Genomic DNA, 17,468 nt, shown 5'->3' with positions numbered 1-17,468 from the left:
AACTACCTACAGTTACCTTCTTACGTCATGCATGGCCATATTAATCAAACTGAAATCCATATCAGATGTGGGAGATAAATCGCGTGGCTCGCGGGGAACACCCCTCCCCTGCAGTGAGTTGTTGTTTTTTTCTCTCTCTGGCAGTCAGTAACAGCACCGTTGATTGGGGTCCTGGGAGACACCAGCATGGAGATCAAGGATTCGAGATCAAGGTTTTTTTTTTTGTTTCTGGTGAGACCCGTGTGGTTTTCAATAGTGTCCCATTACTCAGTGTCGCTTTGATTGGCATTTTGATTTTGGTTTAAAGTGGAAGCTGCCTCCACACTTTCAAAAATGATAAATGAGGATACATTCATATTCATTTGAAAACCTAATTAGGCTCACATAATCAAAGCAGAAACATTGATGCGCCGTATTATAAGTGTATTTTTGGAAATAATTTACATTCATTATCTCAATAAACCCATCTTGTTATGTTTTTTTATGGCCAAATAATTAGCCCAGCATAATTTTATAGGATCTTTTGGCTACATCCCCCAAAGCTAGATCCAAAAAGATGATCACTGATTTGATTTGGCAGATAAGTCAGGCGCTGCGGTGAAGAGCTGACCCCTTCTCCTTCACTGCAGAGAGTGGCCTGGGAATTCAGCAGGGAATGCTTGTGTAACATGCTAAAGCAGGCATTGCCGTGTTCATAGGCAGACAGTATGTGAGTGTTTATTGGTGGGCAGAGGGGTGGGGGGGGGAGGGTGCTGGAGCTGGTGCCATCTGTTTGTCACTGCTGCCTCTGCGCAGGGAGCCACTGCTCAGGCTCGTTCGGACTTCCCCTCTCTCTCTCTCTATCTCTTTCTCTCTCCCTCCTTCGTTCACTTCAGCTCTCTCTCTCTCTCTCTCTCCCTTTCTCACAATGTCTCTTCCCATCTCACTGTCTATTTATCTTCCTCTCTCCCTGGCATCCTTTTCAGTAGCTCTCTTTAGCTCTCCTTCATGCAGGTCAGAGATGTGTTTTAATTAGTCTGCCGTTTGTTTACTGTGACATTTACCTCTGGCCTCTGCCAGCCATTAGAAGTGAACCTTTGTTATTTTTGTGTTTGACCTCGACAGAGAGACAGCCCTTAGCAGGTATTGTCCTTTCACATCAGTTCCATCCCCAGTAATATCACTGGAAAGGGTTCTAACCCGCCAGTGTTTTTCTATGTCGCATGTGGCTGGAACCGTCCCAAATTAGGAGTGTTCTGCACCTTGAACAGAACTTTTGTCAGCATCTGTGATGTTTAACGTTCAGGTTCATGTAGACCACGTGGAGGTTAATCTGGCTAAAAACACAGGGGCCTCTGGGGCTGGAGGCTGCTAGCGGCTCCTTTCATTCCTCTTACTTCTTAATCTTAATCTTAATCTTAATTGGAGTTTGGTCAGGCTCACACCCTGTGTTTGTGCAGCTGCCTCTTCCGGCTGATAAGTGTAGGCAGGCAGCCCCAGTCTGAACCCAACCAGAAGCCCACCCTACCACGCATACGCATGCATATAGAAATATACACATACACATACACATACACATACACACACATACACATACAGATACACATACACACACATACACATACACATACACATTCACACACACACACACACACACAACCAGAAGCCCACTCTACCACGCATACGCATGCATATAGAAATATACACATACACATACACACACATACACATACAGATACACACACATACACATACACATACACATTCATTCACACACACACACACACACACACACACACACACACACACACATACTCATATACACATACACATACACACATATACACATACACACACACATATACACACATATACACATACACAAATGCCACAGAAAACCCCCTCCCAACATGAAGCACAAAAAATTACACACCCAACTCCCATAAGTACGCTCGGCAGATAAGCACTCAAGTGCAGCCACACCCTCCCTGTGCCCCTCGGTTGTCCCAGCAAGATTTCAGAGAACCTGTAGGTCCTGCTTTTCCACCCTTCCTCACTTTCTCACAGGTCACGGGAGTAATGAGTGGCGCTAGGCATTGCTATTCACCTCGTGAAGAGGCAATGTCGTCTCATTGAGCTCAGAGGAGACGTGAGGTCTATGGGCAGGTCTCGGACGCCTTCCTTGTTTAGAGGACGCGTCCGTGCTCGGCATGGACACATATCCTGCCCATAATCCCAGACGCCGGGTAACTGTGCCAAGAGAGGAGGGTTGCATGCAGACTGACCTTGGAAAAAAAAGGTTTATTGATCCGAGCCTCCCAGAACTTAAGTGGGGAATGCTACCATGAAATCGGTAGGAGTCTGAAATTCCGGATCAATGTGTTGTCCAAGGAGCTGATGGCTCGGCCTAAGATCCACTTCCAGTCCAATCAGAATGGATCAATGAATTAATGATGCATGTCCATTGGTTAATCCCACATAGAAGGTGCGATAGAATGGAAGATTAAAGCAGCAGATCAGTATTGATCTTGTGTCACTTTGTAGGCTCACTCTGTGACCAAAACCTGTCCAGGAAGCATGTCAGACTCAAGTACTCTATAAGCGCTCCAGAATCAAAAGGACAACCGTAACTTTATCGTCTCCGTGACTTGTGTCCACCTGTGTAATTCAGAGCATTGTTCAGAGTGTTTAGACTAAAACAATGAAATTGAATTCATGCTGAGTGAGTTGCTGAGAAAGGGCAGTACTATTTTCCTTAAACGACTTCAATCTGGCTGGCACACCTAGACGTGTTTATGAACTGAGGAAGAAAAACAAAAGGCTTAATCAACTGCCTCTGTCCCCATTGGTGGCCAAGACCTGCACTTGAAATGGGACAAATTGCTATATCAAATATTGATTGAAAAGATGTGAAGTGCATCAAAATAACATAACTGTTAGCTTCCCTAAGTGGCGTTTTTATGGTAGTTTTGCGTGTGCAGCCCCCCCGGCTGTCACCCACTTTAAAAACACCCTCAGTCTTTTCTGAGAAGACACGGCATTACCACGGCGACCATACATAATTCACATGATATGCCGAGACACGTCTGTGTCTCTACCGAAAACCCTGGGTCACATTCACTCACACCAAATGTGATTCACTCTCACTGTCTCTCTAAGCTTCTCGTTCATCCTCTCCATCCCCCTCCGTCCTCCCTGTCTCTGATTGACTCTCCCTCTTCCTCTCTTTTTCTGTCACCCTAAATATATCTCTCTCTTCCTCCTCCCTGTCTCTCTTTTTTTTTCCCCTCTCTTCTTTTCTTGGGCTTTGGCCTTTTTCCACTGCTGATAAATCAGCGCCAGGATAGAGATCCTCTCCAGCCCGCCAAGCCACCCACAGACGTGGCACATCTCACACTCAAACTCAGCAGAGAGAAAGAGAGAGAGAGAGAGAGAGAGAGAGAGAGAGAGATCCTCTATGTGGAGGTTTGGAGTCGTCTCCAGTGCCTGTGTCACCCCTTCCTACCCCCATCCCTTCACCCATCTCCTCCTCCCCCTCCCTAGGCCTCACAGTCACTGTCATTGAGAAGCACTTTATCAGGTGGTGGCCCAAGGACGGACGGAGGCACGAGGGCTAATGTGCTCATACGTGAGGGGAGGGCAGACCTCGGCATGCAGTCAGTCAGGGCAGGATTGATAACGGGAAGAGTGCTTCTAATCCCATTATGGCCCGTCTACGTTCCCAGCACCGCTGACCCGACCCCGTGACCCCTCAGCGTGAAGTGAGCAGCAGGAGACCCCTGCACATGTCAGAAAAGTGTTCCGAGACCCCCAGCCCTACCTCAGCTCATCCGGCCCCACCTCTCGCACACCCATGTATGTTAATGATTCATGTGGAAGAAGGAGGTGTGATGAAAAATTGATGTTTGACCCAGCTTTTATCGACCTGTGCATTTACCAGCCAGCTTCAGTGGCCTGCCTACAGAGGCAAAATGGGTTACAGCTCTTTTATCTTCCAGTTCTTTCACTTTATTTGTGTGAATACAAAGCTGTTGAGATTGCTGTTGACTTTTAATCAGCGAATGACTTGAACTACAATCTCCCTGTAACATACAGGAGTGTGTCTAATCTTCGGCCAACGTAACTAGAAGCCATAAAAAAAGACCTTTTGAAGTACTCCAGTCCACCGGTGATTTGAGTTAACCACAGTTAATGACCTGGCAATATTGCTGTACACCAGGAGTAATCACTCATGTTTGGAGGAGGGTGATCATTCAGGCAGCCTAGCTCTAATTATTTCACTTTCCTCATAGAAAGCACTATAATTAAGCAATCAGCAGTGCAATCATTTTTTCATGGCCTCCATGCACTTAATATGTCAGAGGCAATGGTACATGATTTGGCCTCCATTCACGCAGAAGACGTTGTCGAGCAAGCCTAATGCACTGGGATAAAAAGATCATTTCATGACTTATTTTTTTCTTTTTTCTTTTTTTTTTCCCTCTCACTCATTTTTTTCTTTTTTTTCCCCATGTTGCAGTACATCAAACACACAGTCTACTGGCTGGCAGCTTTTTCCATCAAGAGAGGATTTGAATTGTCTCTATGTAATTGAAACATCAGCGGTGATGCCATCATTGCAGACTAGACTGGAGGCAGTAGAGAGCCCCCCTCCCCCCACTCCATGCTTTAAGAGCTTACCTGCATGGAGTAGGAAGGGGTTTTGATTGTACTCTTTCTGGTGTTGATGTGCGCCTGTTGCGAGAGTCTGAGTGAAATCTTGTAAATGAGGACATGGAGGTTTGGAAGGCATTGTAACTGTGGCAGGGGATGAGGGGGGACGGGGAGGACGGGGGGAGGGGGGTGAGACACATTCCAGTAGGACTAGTGAGCAGTCCGTACAGCACTGAGGCGTAGAAGACCTGGTATCTCTGGCTCGTGACCTTTGAGCAGAGTTGACGGCGTTCAGCGGACCGTGATTGAATATGCTCGCGAGCGCGGCAGGGTTTTTTGGGCTAACAAGGTGTCCCACCGCGTTTGTTTGTTTTCTACCCTCTCTGGTAAAAAAAAAAAGAAGAAAAAAAAACGACCCTGTTCACATTCATACCCTCTTCAGACTTTCGGGTGCAACGGTGTGTGTGTGTGTGTACGTGTGTGTACCCACCACACATTGTGCTCCCCCACTGTTCGCCACGCAGCTGTGTTTATGGAATAAATACTCACAAGTATCTAAACTGGAGTGGAAGTGCACTTATTCTGTACCTTGTCACTGATCTTGCTTTGGCTCAATAAACATTTCCTTTCTTACTCCTTCTCTTCTTCTCTGTATTTTCTTCTCCTCCACCCTCCGCCATTTGTAGTTCCTAACCCTCTCTTCCGTACGCTCACTGTGCGTTAGATCTGTTATACGTACACCTACCACAACCTATCATTTCCTCCTCCTATAATAACTGAACTGCATTTGAAGTTAAATGACCCTGAACAACACTCCACAGTTTGCCTTCCTGGTGTTTGCCCTCGGTAGTTAACCCCACCCTGTGCCCCTGGCCCTGCTGGAATCAGGCCACACATCTCTTAACGTAAACACTGGATGTCTGAGAGCCCACCCGCTCCAGACTAAACTCCCTGTGATCCCGATGTTTCTGCTTTTGTGCTGTCAGACACGGGGGAGTGGCAGCTCATAAATTAACCCAGAATAGCCCCCGTGCTGTACACACACCGAGCCCAGCTGCCTGCCCCAGATTATTGAGGTGCAGGTATTTAGGAGCCCCGCACACACACTCTCCGGAAATCAAAGGCGAGTATTTTGTTGTGTGCGTCGGCCTTCCACCCAGTAGGTCAGGAAGGCTCCAAACGGCCATGGCACTGGTATTCAGGCTGGACTGCCAACAGAAAGAGGGAAAAGAAAACAAATCAATCACCAGCAGCTGGACCATTTAAGTGACGGCCTGACTGCTGTTTCCTCCAGTGACCAGTGAAGGAAACATCTGTGAAGTGGGAGAGGAAAACTGGCCTTTGTGTATTGTTTGTGAACTTTGTTTATTGTTTGTGTTGCAGTGATGCATTATTCACTTCAAGGATAAACAGGCGTGTTCCCATGACAGCTCAGTGTCAGTGAGCGACATGGAGGAAGTTTCTGTCACAGAAACGCACCTTTGGGAGGTCTAGAAGGAATTTGCATTTTTGTAGGTGGCTAAGCACTACGTAATTTGACTGAAGGGGAACTTTGAACTGACATGACATGACTAAACAGCCTCAGACAGTTACCTAGGAGCTGCTGAACCCTACATGACCGCAACAGTCTGCGTTTGGTAAATATGTTGTGTCTGTTGGAACTGTGTATGTGTATGAAACTGAGTTAATGTTTAATGTTTTTGACGCTGCAGTTGGGGTCAGTAAGACCCCACCCCACACAATCACAATCTCAATCGATCATTTTCTCTCTAAGTGAAATATACACTGGGATAGGCATCTACTTACAACTGGTGATGCTCTAACTGTTTTGTTTGTTCACTTAGTCTCCTGGTGCACAGTAACCTCAGGAGAGCCAACCATTATTAGTTCCCACCTCCTCATTACACAGAAATGCCCACGGTTATTGCCATAGCGATCACTCCCATGGAACATTAGACAAGTCCTTGATATAGCCCTCTGGCCTCTGAGGGACTGGGTGGAGGAGAGGAGTACCATGTTTGTTCACGTTGTGTATTAATTAAAGAGATGGTGGGTACCAACTGTGGAATATAAAGCCCTTCACTATTTCGTTCTCTCTGCTAGCAACAGCCCACAGGTCTGACGGCAGTTTGAAATCTTACAGGCCGTGCCCCGTCAAATATTTTGGGAGAGACGGTGTTTTTTTTTCTTCTTCTTCTATTTCTTCCCCCCTGATCCAAGGAGCCCTACATTTCAGATAAGCAAACGGCAGTGGTTTAAAGTGTCACCAATTCCTTCCCAGATCGTGACAGGCTAATGAAAGTGCCTGTTCTCATGCCGGCTCTTCTTCTCATCACACCAACGCACAACAGGGTAGACGCATCCTGATCCGACAGGCTGTTTCCAAAGCCATCTGTAGTCAGGTTACATTCATTAGACGAGGCTCGCACGCAGATATTCAACCTTCCCCGGTGTGTGGATGTCCGTGAACATGTAAGGAAGGGTCCGTACAGAATAGACCAATCAGCACTGTTTGATTTATTTTTAAGTCACGCTTCGACTACTGATATGGTTTCCAGGAACACACCGTGTGATGGTGAAGGTAAAGACGTCTTTTCTGTATGTAAACAATTAACCAAACGTGAAAAAAGCTTCGGTGAAACACGCTTAGACGATCATGTTTACCATAAACAGCCCAATAGCTGTGGTGGAACACATTTAGACCATTATGCTCAGTATTCACTCCGGCCCAGTTTTGAGCCTCTATTTTGTATGCAAATGTGCACCTGCATAAGACTTGCTCTTTATGTCTCATTTCAATGCCTGCCGAGAAATCATTTTCTCCACGAGGTAAGATGCCCCCGAAATGGAAGCACACCAGAAACCTGTTTGCCTGAAAGTGTGATGTTTCCCAGCAGCCTCATTGCCATTGTGGTTGTGCATTTTTGCATGTGTCATGTTCATCGCTTGCAATTTGATGTGTGTAGTGCCGTATCATGTCTATCTGCTGTATGTGTCGCTGTCTCTTCAAACTGAAAAAGCTTTAGAGCCAGATTTACCCCAAGGTTTTGACCTCTACAGATTTATGGTCACAGTACCTTCAGTAAATCTGGCTGCTGAGTTTCCCCCTATTGGATCCCCAAGAAAATGTTTTTTGATGTATTGCAGAGCTCCCAGCTTTGCTTGTTAAGATTTGTTCTCTATAGGAGTACTCGTGTCATCTAACGTATTCTGTCCGCCCTCCACAGTTGACCAAAGCATGTTTGAGAACTCCACGGTTGCCCAGCAGCAGCAGAAGCCCCCCGGCTCCAGATCCTCCGCCCGCCGTTTGGTTGGCAGCACGGCCAGCCCCCCCAGCAGCCTGGCCGACAGCTCCAGCCTCAGCGGGCAGAAGACGGGCAGCAGCCAGCACCTGAAAAACGCCCTCAACCTGGGAAAAGCCGTGGGGGCAAAGGTCAATGACCTGCTGCGACGCAAGGACCCCAACAGCCTGGGAGACATCGGCGTGACGGAAGTGAACAAGAACGTAGGAGCGGTGTGGTCGTGTATGGACAGCGGGCCTCACAGCGGAGTCAACAGCAGGTAACTACCTCCCAGGCCACAAACATGGACAGGCCGGTGAAAACAAGTTGTTATTTTTGTAGTGGTGGTTCAAATCAAACACATTTGACATATGTCACATCTGAAATAATTCAATTGAGGACAGTGAAATCTATTTCTAACTATTTTGAAGAAATACAATTGTGAAAGACCGCTCAAGCCGGCCATCTCACGATGTGGGATGTAGGCTTCTGGATCGTGGTTGCAGGTAGTCAGGAGAACACACAGCGCAGGAGACAGTGGCTTTCTCATAAAAATACAGCTGTATATTTATTTACAACTCAAACCCCAAAACATATATACAAAAAACCAAGGGACTTGAACCCCAAAATCATAAGCACATACACCAGGGTAATCCCAACCCCCAAAACAAAGAAACATACCCTGAACAAAACTAAAGCTATTAAAACAGACAAGGTCCAACTGTGTCGCACAGGTTTCGTCTAGGACCTTGTCTCAGCTTCTTGCAGCCTGTTCAGTCTGTCTCTCGAACAACAATGAGTGCGCCTTTTAATAGTGGCAGCACCAGGGGCTAATTTAGCCCAATCAGTCCCAATTAGACCCGTCCACAGGTGCAGGGGAACAAAGTGAGAAGGGGGAGGGACTTCACCTTTTCACAACAATTAATTTTAAATTTTAAATGAATTAACTGAAAACTAAGGTCCGAGAGAGAAACTAATCTAATATGTGGATGTGTGTCTAATAAAACACACGACTTGAAAAGATCATGGATGCCCAGAAAATGTCATCATCACCAACATTGTAACTAAGAGTTCAGTGCTCCAAACATGTTGCTCCTACATTTGACAATAGTCATTGTGATCTCTGCCAAGAACAGCCTTCCCATTTTCTCTACCGTAACCATAGTAGCAGCCACATTCTTCAGTGAAATGTTGATAAATAGCAGCAATCCTGCTCAGTATAAACACTGCCTGGTCTGGCCTGTCTGTGCGTTGGGTTGTTAGCCCAAACGGCCTTATCTCCATTAGAAAATCGCATCACACTCCTCTGCTTTGCTTGGCAGAATGCCATGAGCCAGACACAGGCGGCGCTTATGCATTACTGATTGTGAGTGACAATCCAGTTTGTGGCTAAAGCACTGGTCCTGCTACCGAAATGCGCTATTGTGGAACACATTCTGGCAGCAAATCCTCTGCTGATCATCTTCATCGAATCATTGTATGTTCCTGCACATAGATTTCATTGTAATAGGATTGATGCAATATACAAAATGCATGTAAACAATTTTTCTATGCACATAAAGATTTTGATAAATTTGTCCGTATGTAGAAGTCAATAGATCTCCCTCAATCAAGTGTCCCAATCATTCTAAGATAAAAGGTCATCTTTATTGGTCCTGAATGACTAGAAAGAGTGTTTCACTGCTTCAGTGCTGCTCAGTAGTCTAACTTTTATAATGCCGTGGATATACACACTCTCTCTCGAAGCCTTATCCATAATAAACAATAAGCAAGTAGCTTTAGTCATTTGCAGAAGACATTTCAGTAGATGAAGAATGTGCAGGTCGACACTTGGTTAATTACAAACCTAATTCCTCCCTCCACATGTGAAATATGAGCAGTGGACTTTGCCAGCCTAAGTGTAGTTTATGATCATCAGGGAAATCAATCTGGGCAGTCGGGATATTTTTAAAACCCGTCGTAAACAGCACACATTATAGTCACGGGTCTCTATTCATCACCGAGAGATGGAGTCTGTGACATCGCCATGGAGACGAGAAGACGTGCGTCGTGTGGGAAAGCTGTGAGCTCTCGAAACAGACTGCCGCCCAGACATTCCAACATCCACTGGCACAAGGGCGAGCTGACCTTTAGGGAAATAAACCACAGCTTTGCTGGTTCATCACAGGTTCCAGTCCTCCTAAGCCTATCAGAGACCCTCTGCTCCCCACACCTCAGCCCAGTCAGTAGCGGCTGTGAAAATGGTTTTCTTTCTAGTTGTCTGGACATCCATCTTGTTATTATGTCTCCTTTTCGTCGCTTGTCAACTGTCAGTGCAAATGGGGTGGGGATTTGGGGTCAGTTGAAAAGTAGTCACAAATTGCAGATATTCTTCTGGTATATTGTCCACAAATAGAACATTTTATATTAATCAAAAGAACTGAAAGGCTTTCTCAATAAAGAAATGTAATTCTTAACAGCCTGACATATCACCGTGTATAATCTAGGTCTATCTTTCAAGTCTTCACAGGCTTTCATACATACTGACAAAGGTACATAAGCACTCTAAAATAATCACCTTCATTTAGTGAAGTGGCACTGCAGTTAATTAACCTCTTCCTGGCAACCCTGGTGTTCGGGTTAGAGTTTCCAGGAGGTCACAGAGACCTCCAGTGTCTGAGACCTCCTGTCTGTCATCTCCCATAGGCATGCCCGTGCGCTCTGAGCAGCATCTGAAGTGCACTCACATCTGGGGCCATCAGCTCGTCCTCTTTCTCCTTCAGCTCTGAAGGTGATGGAACATGCGAGCAGCCCCAGCTGTCTGTGACACCACTTATTATACAGCACAGGTCCCCACTGACCTCACTGAACAGCCCAATCAATTCCACCGCACTCCCCATCTCCTTCTCATCCTCTCATGTCATCGCGCTCACTCGTTCCGTCTTCCCCGCCGCACTTTTAGATTCCACCGCTAAATAAATAGATCCCATTAAATCTCCGCCCCAGATATTTGAGGAGAGATTGCCTGATGCATTTCCTGTATTAAAGTGGAGGAAGGATGATGTATCGGAGCATTTTTTCCCCTCTGGTTTGTTGCTGTGACGGCATCTTTAGGTTTGTATTTCTTATCACACGCCATAGACGGCTCTCTTGTGCGTGCATGATTGATGACGATGCACGGGCTCTTTGACATGAGTCAAGTTAATCTGGCAGTGTGGCTCGTCCAGTGTGAGTTACAGAGATGTGCTACAATATTCTAGTGTGGATGCCCTTGAGTCAAGATTCATATTTGATTCCTCCAGTTCCTCAGCTACTGTCTGTACATCTGATTCAAAACAACTTCACCAATCATTAACAACATGCTTGCCTCAAAAACTTTGCTGAAGTTGCTGATGGTCAAGTGTATATATTAAAAGTGTCCCCCCCCCCCACCCCTCTCTCTCTCTTTTTCTTTCTCTCTCTCTCTCTCTCTCTCTATCTCTCTCTCTTGCAGTCGCGCTTCCTTTGATGGCTTTCCTCGGTTGGACCCTCCACCCCCTACGGGGAAGAAGCGCGTGCCGCGGGCCCTCAAGACCACTCAGGACATGATGATCTCCTCCGACCCCGTGGTGGCCTCCCCCGAGGCCTCCGACTCCTCATTCCTGTCCTCCCCGGACAAGGCTCCCCTCATCGGCAGAGGGAAGGAGGGATCCCTGCGGATAGCGGGAGACCCCGGGGAAGACTCGGAGAGCGATCTGGACACGTCCCTGGATGTGGAGATGAAATGTGGAGAGCAGCGCCATGCGGAGGAGAGAGAGGATCGAAACGCCGGCGGGATCACTAACCTGGATGCGCTGGAGGTAGAAGAAGGGATCATGGAGGTCAAGAAAGCGGGGGACGGAGAGGAGGATCAGTCCCAGATCCTGCGCTCCATCCCCGACCTCATCCACAAGGACACCCTGGAGTCCAAGCAGAAGCTGCTGGGCCCCGAGGTGCGCCTGGCCTCCACGCCCTGTCCCGGGAAGGACAACTACAGGATCAGCGTCGGGGACGAGTTGCTGGAGAACGGCTCCCTCGACTACGGCACGCCGCAGAAGCGGTCGCCCGGCGCGGAGAACGAGGAGCCGCACCCCGACCTGCTCTCTTTCGAGTAGCCACACACACACACATACACACACCCCTCTTACCTCTGGCTCACCTTGGGCAGGGGTACTACGGTGTCAGTCATCTAACCCCGAACATGCTGAGACCACATAATGCTAAATCTGTTTTAGCGCTCAACTAGTGTGCCCGCGACATTTTAAAATACCATATTTAAGCTGTTTGAACCTGATGTATTGGGGATTTGTGGTTGACCTAGGTGTGGAGGAGGGTTGCGCTTGGCATTTATACACTTCACTGTAAATGTCACTGAAGCAGCAGGTCTCTGTTCAGGGAGATGAGGACTTTCTGAGGGGGCCGTACCAAAGTGGCAAACAGTGGCACCCTAACGTTAGGATGCCTACGTCTTGAAAATATTCTTTCCAATGAGGTTTAGAGCAAACGTTGTAGTCGTGATGGACTGTATTAATGTAAGACGATGTATAACAACACAAATTTGTGTAAATGTCCTTAGTACTTTTTAAATCAGAAAATAGGCTTTTAAAAAAAAAAAAATGAAAAATTGTTTATCTTAACTGACAGCCAAACCAAAGTTAAAACTGTTTCACTGTTGTAAAATATTTTAATACCTAAGTGTTGATTTCTTTTTTATGTTTAGTCATTTTGATACCGTCAGTCATGCCTGATGGTCTTCCTTTGACCATAGACACATATTTACCTCTGATTTCAGAACTCCTTTTAACAACAGAACAGCCCTGCTTTATAGTAGATATGCAGTCACTGAACACTAAACTGGGATCAAAACTGCCATGGCTGTTGCTTTAATATAAACCCATATCTCTGAGCGTTCCTAATGGACCCCAAGGACACGGACCACTGATGCGACTCTTCACCCAGCAGCTCCGAGAATGAGAAAAATGCAAGTGCTGCACGCACAGAAAGGGGTCTTTGTCTTTGAGGTTCAGGGACACAGACACCATTCCATCAGCCTGTTAATGATGGCAATGCATATGCCTCCATACGTCTCTAATGACTGAGCAATGACCGGAGCTTCAGGTGATGAAGTGGGGTATTAACACACCACTTTGGCTTCTGTGGAGATTTACGGAGCCAATTGAAATCGGCCCCTCTGACTCAATTAGGTGCACCGGCATTTTATTTTCCGCTGCGCTGTCCTGCCCTTTGAACATGAATATAAGTGTTCAGCGCGGCCACTCCCTTTAGAGTCACCCAGTGCGTACGACACAGGGTCGCACAGGCGCAGTCTGTTTGTCACGGCAAGGTCGACCCAGCTCCTTGGAGCGGTCTTAACAAGGTGTCTGTCAGCGCAAAGGTATGAGCACGGCCTCCGAAAAATCCCCGGAATGTTCTAACTATCCTGTTGTTTGTGCAAAGTCTCCTCTACTCATTTGACTTTGCTGTGCTGTTCTGATGCCTCAGTCTTCAGTTCTAATTCTTCTCCTTAGAAACAACACCAGTGCTTCGAGCTGTCGCTGTGCTCCAGTATGTTTAAAGAGCGGTTAACGTATACACTAAACACCATGAGCTCAAAGTCTAAACACTACTTGAAGCGGATAACCACTTGTGAAATGACTGCTCAAGAAAAGGCAGCCCTTAGACTTGCTGTAAGTATCTTAGTCCTAGCTAGGCTTTTTACTGTGGTTGCACACTGCTCCGATAATGACGTCTAATTCTGCACCGTTCTGTTGGTCCAGCTGAGATGAAGGAATAATCGAAATGACCTAATGGTGCATAAAATAATCAGATACCAAGACTGAGAATGTGGAACATGGAATGTGAGAATGAACATTTTCATATATTCAGATTTATATTTTAATAACCACTTGGGTGACATAGACTTTATTAATACTAATTCCTAACTATGAAAAGCAATAATCAAGTAATGAATTCTGTAAACAGCCTGTTTTTATGATGTTGTGTAATTGATTTGGTCCGTGTGTTGGAGTATAATGGATCCCTTCATCATTACTTTGAGGGGATCACTAGTGGGAGGCTGAGAGATCTGATGAAGTATATTTTTAAAAGAGATGTATTAGTGCATTATGAATGACCACTCTGTTGGCATTGGATGTGAAGTAAAATACTTTTTACTGAATGCCTTTATGATGCCTTTGAAAAGAAATATTACTATGTATATTTGGGGGAAGGGTTTAATATTCATCCTATCAAAACACAGATATATTTTAGTACTTTTTAAAGACACATCACAAGAATTTTAGATTAGACTGTAGTTTTCTTATTATGATTGATTTCATATGCTATTGTTATGGTGTAATGACTTGTTAATTGTTAATTATGTATGGTCTAATGAATTTCAATGCCATGGTTCAATGAAGGAAGGAAATTAGTTGAGGAGCTGTGACGTACTCGTGAAGGCTTTGAAACACAGTCAGTGTTTGTCTCGATTTTCCCTTGAGCTGAGCTATACACTGCCATCGTGTTGTGGAGGGAGGTTGGACTACCATAATGCCGCATTTGTCTGTGTGGCCTTTCTATCATGAAACTATATTCATTTTAGAAAGGTAATGGATAACATGTTTCTATTCCTTAGTGAACTGTTAATAGGTCGCCCTCCCACACTCGTCATAACAACCCTCTGTGTGCCTTTCAACTGTCAAGAGGAAATGTGAGAAATGATTTACTTTAGAAAACAGAAATTCAAAAAATGTGCAGACAAGAATTGTGTTGAGGGGGAAAAAAAGTATGCAGATGTTAGGATGCCATTGTAATCTATTGTACATCTTCATGCTGGCGAAGCTTCTACTGTGGAGGAGGAATGTCTCAGTAATGGAGTCACTGTAAATACTTCATGCATGGTGTCTATTTTACCTGAATACGAAGATGTTTTTATCACATTTGGCATCTATATTTTAAAGTTCCAGCTCGCTTCTTGGGCTGATGTGAGGTATGAAAGATGTGGGCGAACCTCACAGATGCTCTCCTCATGAGATGAGATTCTCTGGCCAGTTTGTGCAGTCAGTCAGTCAAGGCAGGATCTCGAGCAGAAAAAACTGGAAAATTGTAGAGATGGCAGAAATGGAATATGCTCCTTACTGTAAGTTGGTATGGAAACCCAGAGGGGTTTTTTTGGCTGGCTGAATGTTTCTCAGCGGTTCATTCGGCTGAGTTGTGCGGGTTTTGAATAATTGCTGCTTCCACGGAAAGACTGGAATGTCTGTCAAGCCACGTGATGAAGTCTGATAAAGTTGGTGTGAGGAAAATGTTTGAGATTACAAGTGTGAACAGAGCCAGTTTGAGGAAAGTGAGACAGATATTATCTGTTCTTAGGAAGACACACAGTCTTTGTTGTCAAGACAGACAAACTATGACGAGTAGACCTTGCTGACAATTGATTTGGAGGAAAAAATTGATTGGATTTTAGTGTTGTGGGGAAATGTATACTACTCTAATGGATCTTCAGTTCTGGTCTCTTCAATGACTTGTTTCTTTCCCTGTCTATTTCTGGCATATCCTGTGTTTTCATTACTCCCCCCCCCTTCCTCCTCCCCTCACAAATAACCATGGAAACTAGTCTCACTGATCAGTGCCAGAGATGCTTCCTGTTTAGCCGGCGCTTATTTGGATGGGCGCTCAGGTCTCTCCGTAGAATCTGCGAGATCTGCAGAGGACTGACAGCTTGTGGCGTTGGGTGTCAGCCTCCTCCGTCACAACAAACAAGACTTGGGTATTTGTACCCGTTGCAGGCATTTTCCCAGCAGAAAATGTCTGCTTTTTTTTTTGTGCGTGTTTGCACTGAACACAGTTCGCTGAGTGGGGTCATCCATTTCAAGAGCAAAAAGAATAGAGTGCAATGCACAGGCACTGTTGCCAGACTGCTGAAGATGGATGTGAGCTCTCTTTGTATTATGATGTGCTCCTACACAAACATGCCTCAATGTCAACTTGCATTAGCATTTTCTCCCATCTCCCTCTGCATACAGCTGAATACATCTTCTCCAGACAGAAATTTGCATCACTGAATTTCAAACTTAGAATTTGAAGGGAACCCTCTTTTTTTTCTGTAGATTTCAATCATTTGTCTGTCCCTTAATATTTCTCTGTGAAGATGAAGTGTGTTGTTGTTGTGATGACACTCTGTATGTTCCTTTTCTTTTGTTCTTTCCCCTCCTGTATCATGGCGTATTCACTTTCCCTGTAACCGGGGGAGGACACACCTTAAACAGCTCTGTGCTGTTGCAGGAGAGATTGAGAGGTTTTATGATCCAACAGTAACTCCGTCTATGTATTTGATGCACAAGCCATTTTTTTTTTTTTCAGTGCATTGTTTTCATCATTTGTTTCAAATCAGTCAGGATATGGATGGATGGGGGATGCCATTGTGAAGACGGGCACACAAATGGGCTGTTGTCGAGATGTAAGTGGATGGTTCAACTCGTACTGTAAAAGCATCTGTACAAGGGAAACTGTGGTTTAATAAAGGCAACATGACAATTTTGAAAAGCCTGTTCATGTTTCATTTCATGGAAAAAGCAATGTCAGCAGCTTGGTCTTGTCAGGGGGATCTCTCAGGATGGAGCGTATTAAAAGTAATGCCAGTGTCATGTACAACCAGTTGGGAAGAGGAATTGTTGGCGTGACTTTTTTGAGAGTTCTCATTTCAGAGAGTATGGGTGTGAATTGATGTGTCTCCAAGAACTCAATTGTGTGTGAGTGTGGGCTTGCTGCCATTTGTATCTTTATTTACTCAAATCAGAACTGTCATATTTCCTTTTTTTTTTACAAAGACATAACTGGTAAAATTGTCACAATTAAGCAGAAACTCATGCCTCCATGTTTGCTCTGCCTCTCGTTTTGAATTACGGATCAATTAGGGCTCATTTGCTTGCTGTGAGGCAGTTGTTCACGTTAATTGCGTTGACTTCATTTCAAGCAGATCAGTGCAGCGTTCGAAAGCGCACACGCTTGTGAACAGTCCAAACCAAAAACACGTTCAGATTTAGGATCACATATCCGTCTAATACATCCACATTTAACTTACCTTCAGATGGAAATCAGTATGATCTCTATCTCCAGTACCATTTCATGTGAATCTATGTTGTATTCTGGGAATCATCTCTCAGCCTTGTAACCATACTTTATGCAAAGAGGGAAGATCAAGTAGGAAAAGTTTCAGCGTAGCGGAGAGGAAGCAAGTTTCAGGACACCTTGCCCTCCCATAATCTCTCTCCCTATACTCTCCCTCTCTTTGAATTATAGATGTGCTGGGAAGCTTGGCATTAAGGCTTTAACACACTTTGCATATGGGCTGCTTTCACCCAATGAGGTCATTCTCATCTGAAACTCAGAAGAAACTTGGATGTCAGAGGGACATGCGTGTCATATTTGTCACTGTCATATTAGTAATAAAAGTAGGCTGGAGCTGGTGAAAACTCATATTACACACTGGGGTCTAAGACGGGAATGATTCAGACGTCAGTGTGACATTTAATGACCTGTGAGATGGTAATCGAGTTG

General features: G+C 45.3%; 1 protein-coding gene across 2 annotated transcripts in view; it reads left to right on the top strand.

Annotated features, from left to right (window-relative positions):
• Positions 1-16,454, top strand: part of nos1apa (nitric oxide synthase 1 (neuronal) adaptor protein a) — a 95,855-nt gene extending 79,401 nt beyond the window's left edge. For both annotated transcript variants that reach the window (XM_031575087.2, XM_031575088.2), the window contains exons 11-12: positions 7,860-8,193; positions 11,386-16,454. In XM_031575087.2, coding sequence (XP_031430947.1) covers positions 7,860-8,193; positions 11,386-12,025 — 974 coding nt within the window. In that variant the 3' untranslated portion in view covers positions 12,026-16,454. The remainder of the gene's footprint in view (positions 1-7,859; positions 8,194-11,385) is intronic.
• The last annotated feature ends 1,014 nt before the right edge of the window (positions 16,455-17,468 follow it).

This window comes from Clupea harengus, chromosome 10 (assembly GCF_900700415.2).
Source record: "Clupea harengus chromosome 10, Ch_v2.0.2, whole genome shotgun sequence".
Lineage (NCBI taxonomy): Eukaryota > Metazoa > Chordata > Actinopteri > Clupeiformes > Clupeidae > Clupea > Clupea harengus.
The sequence above is the reverse complement of the archived record's forward strand: the minus strand, read 5'-3'. Positions and strand labels throughout refer to the sequence as shown.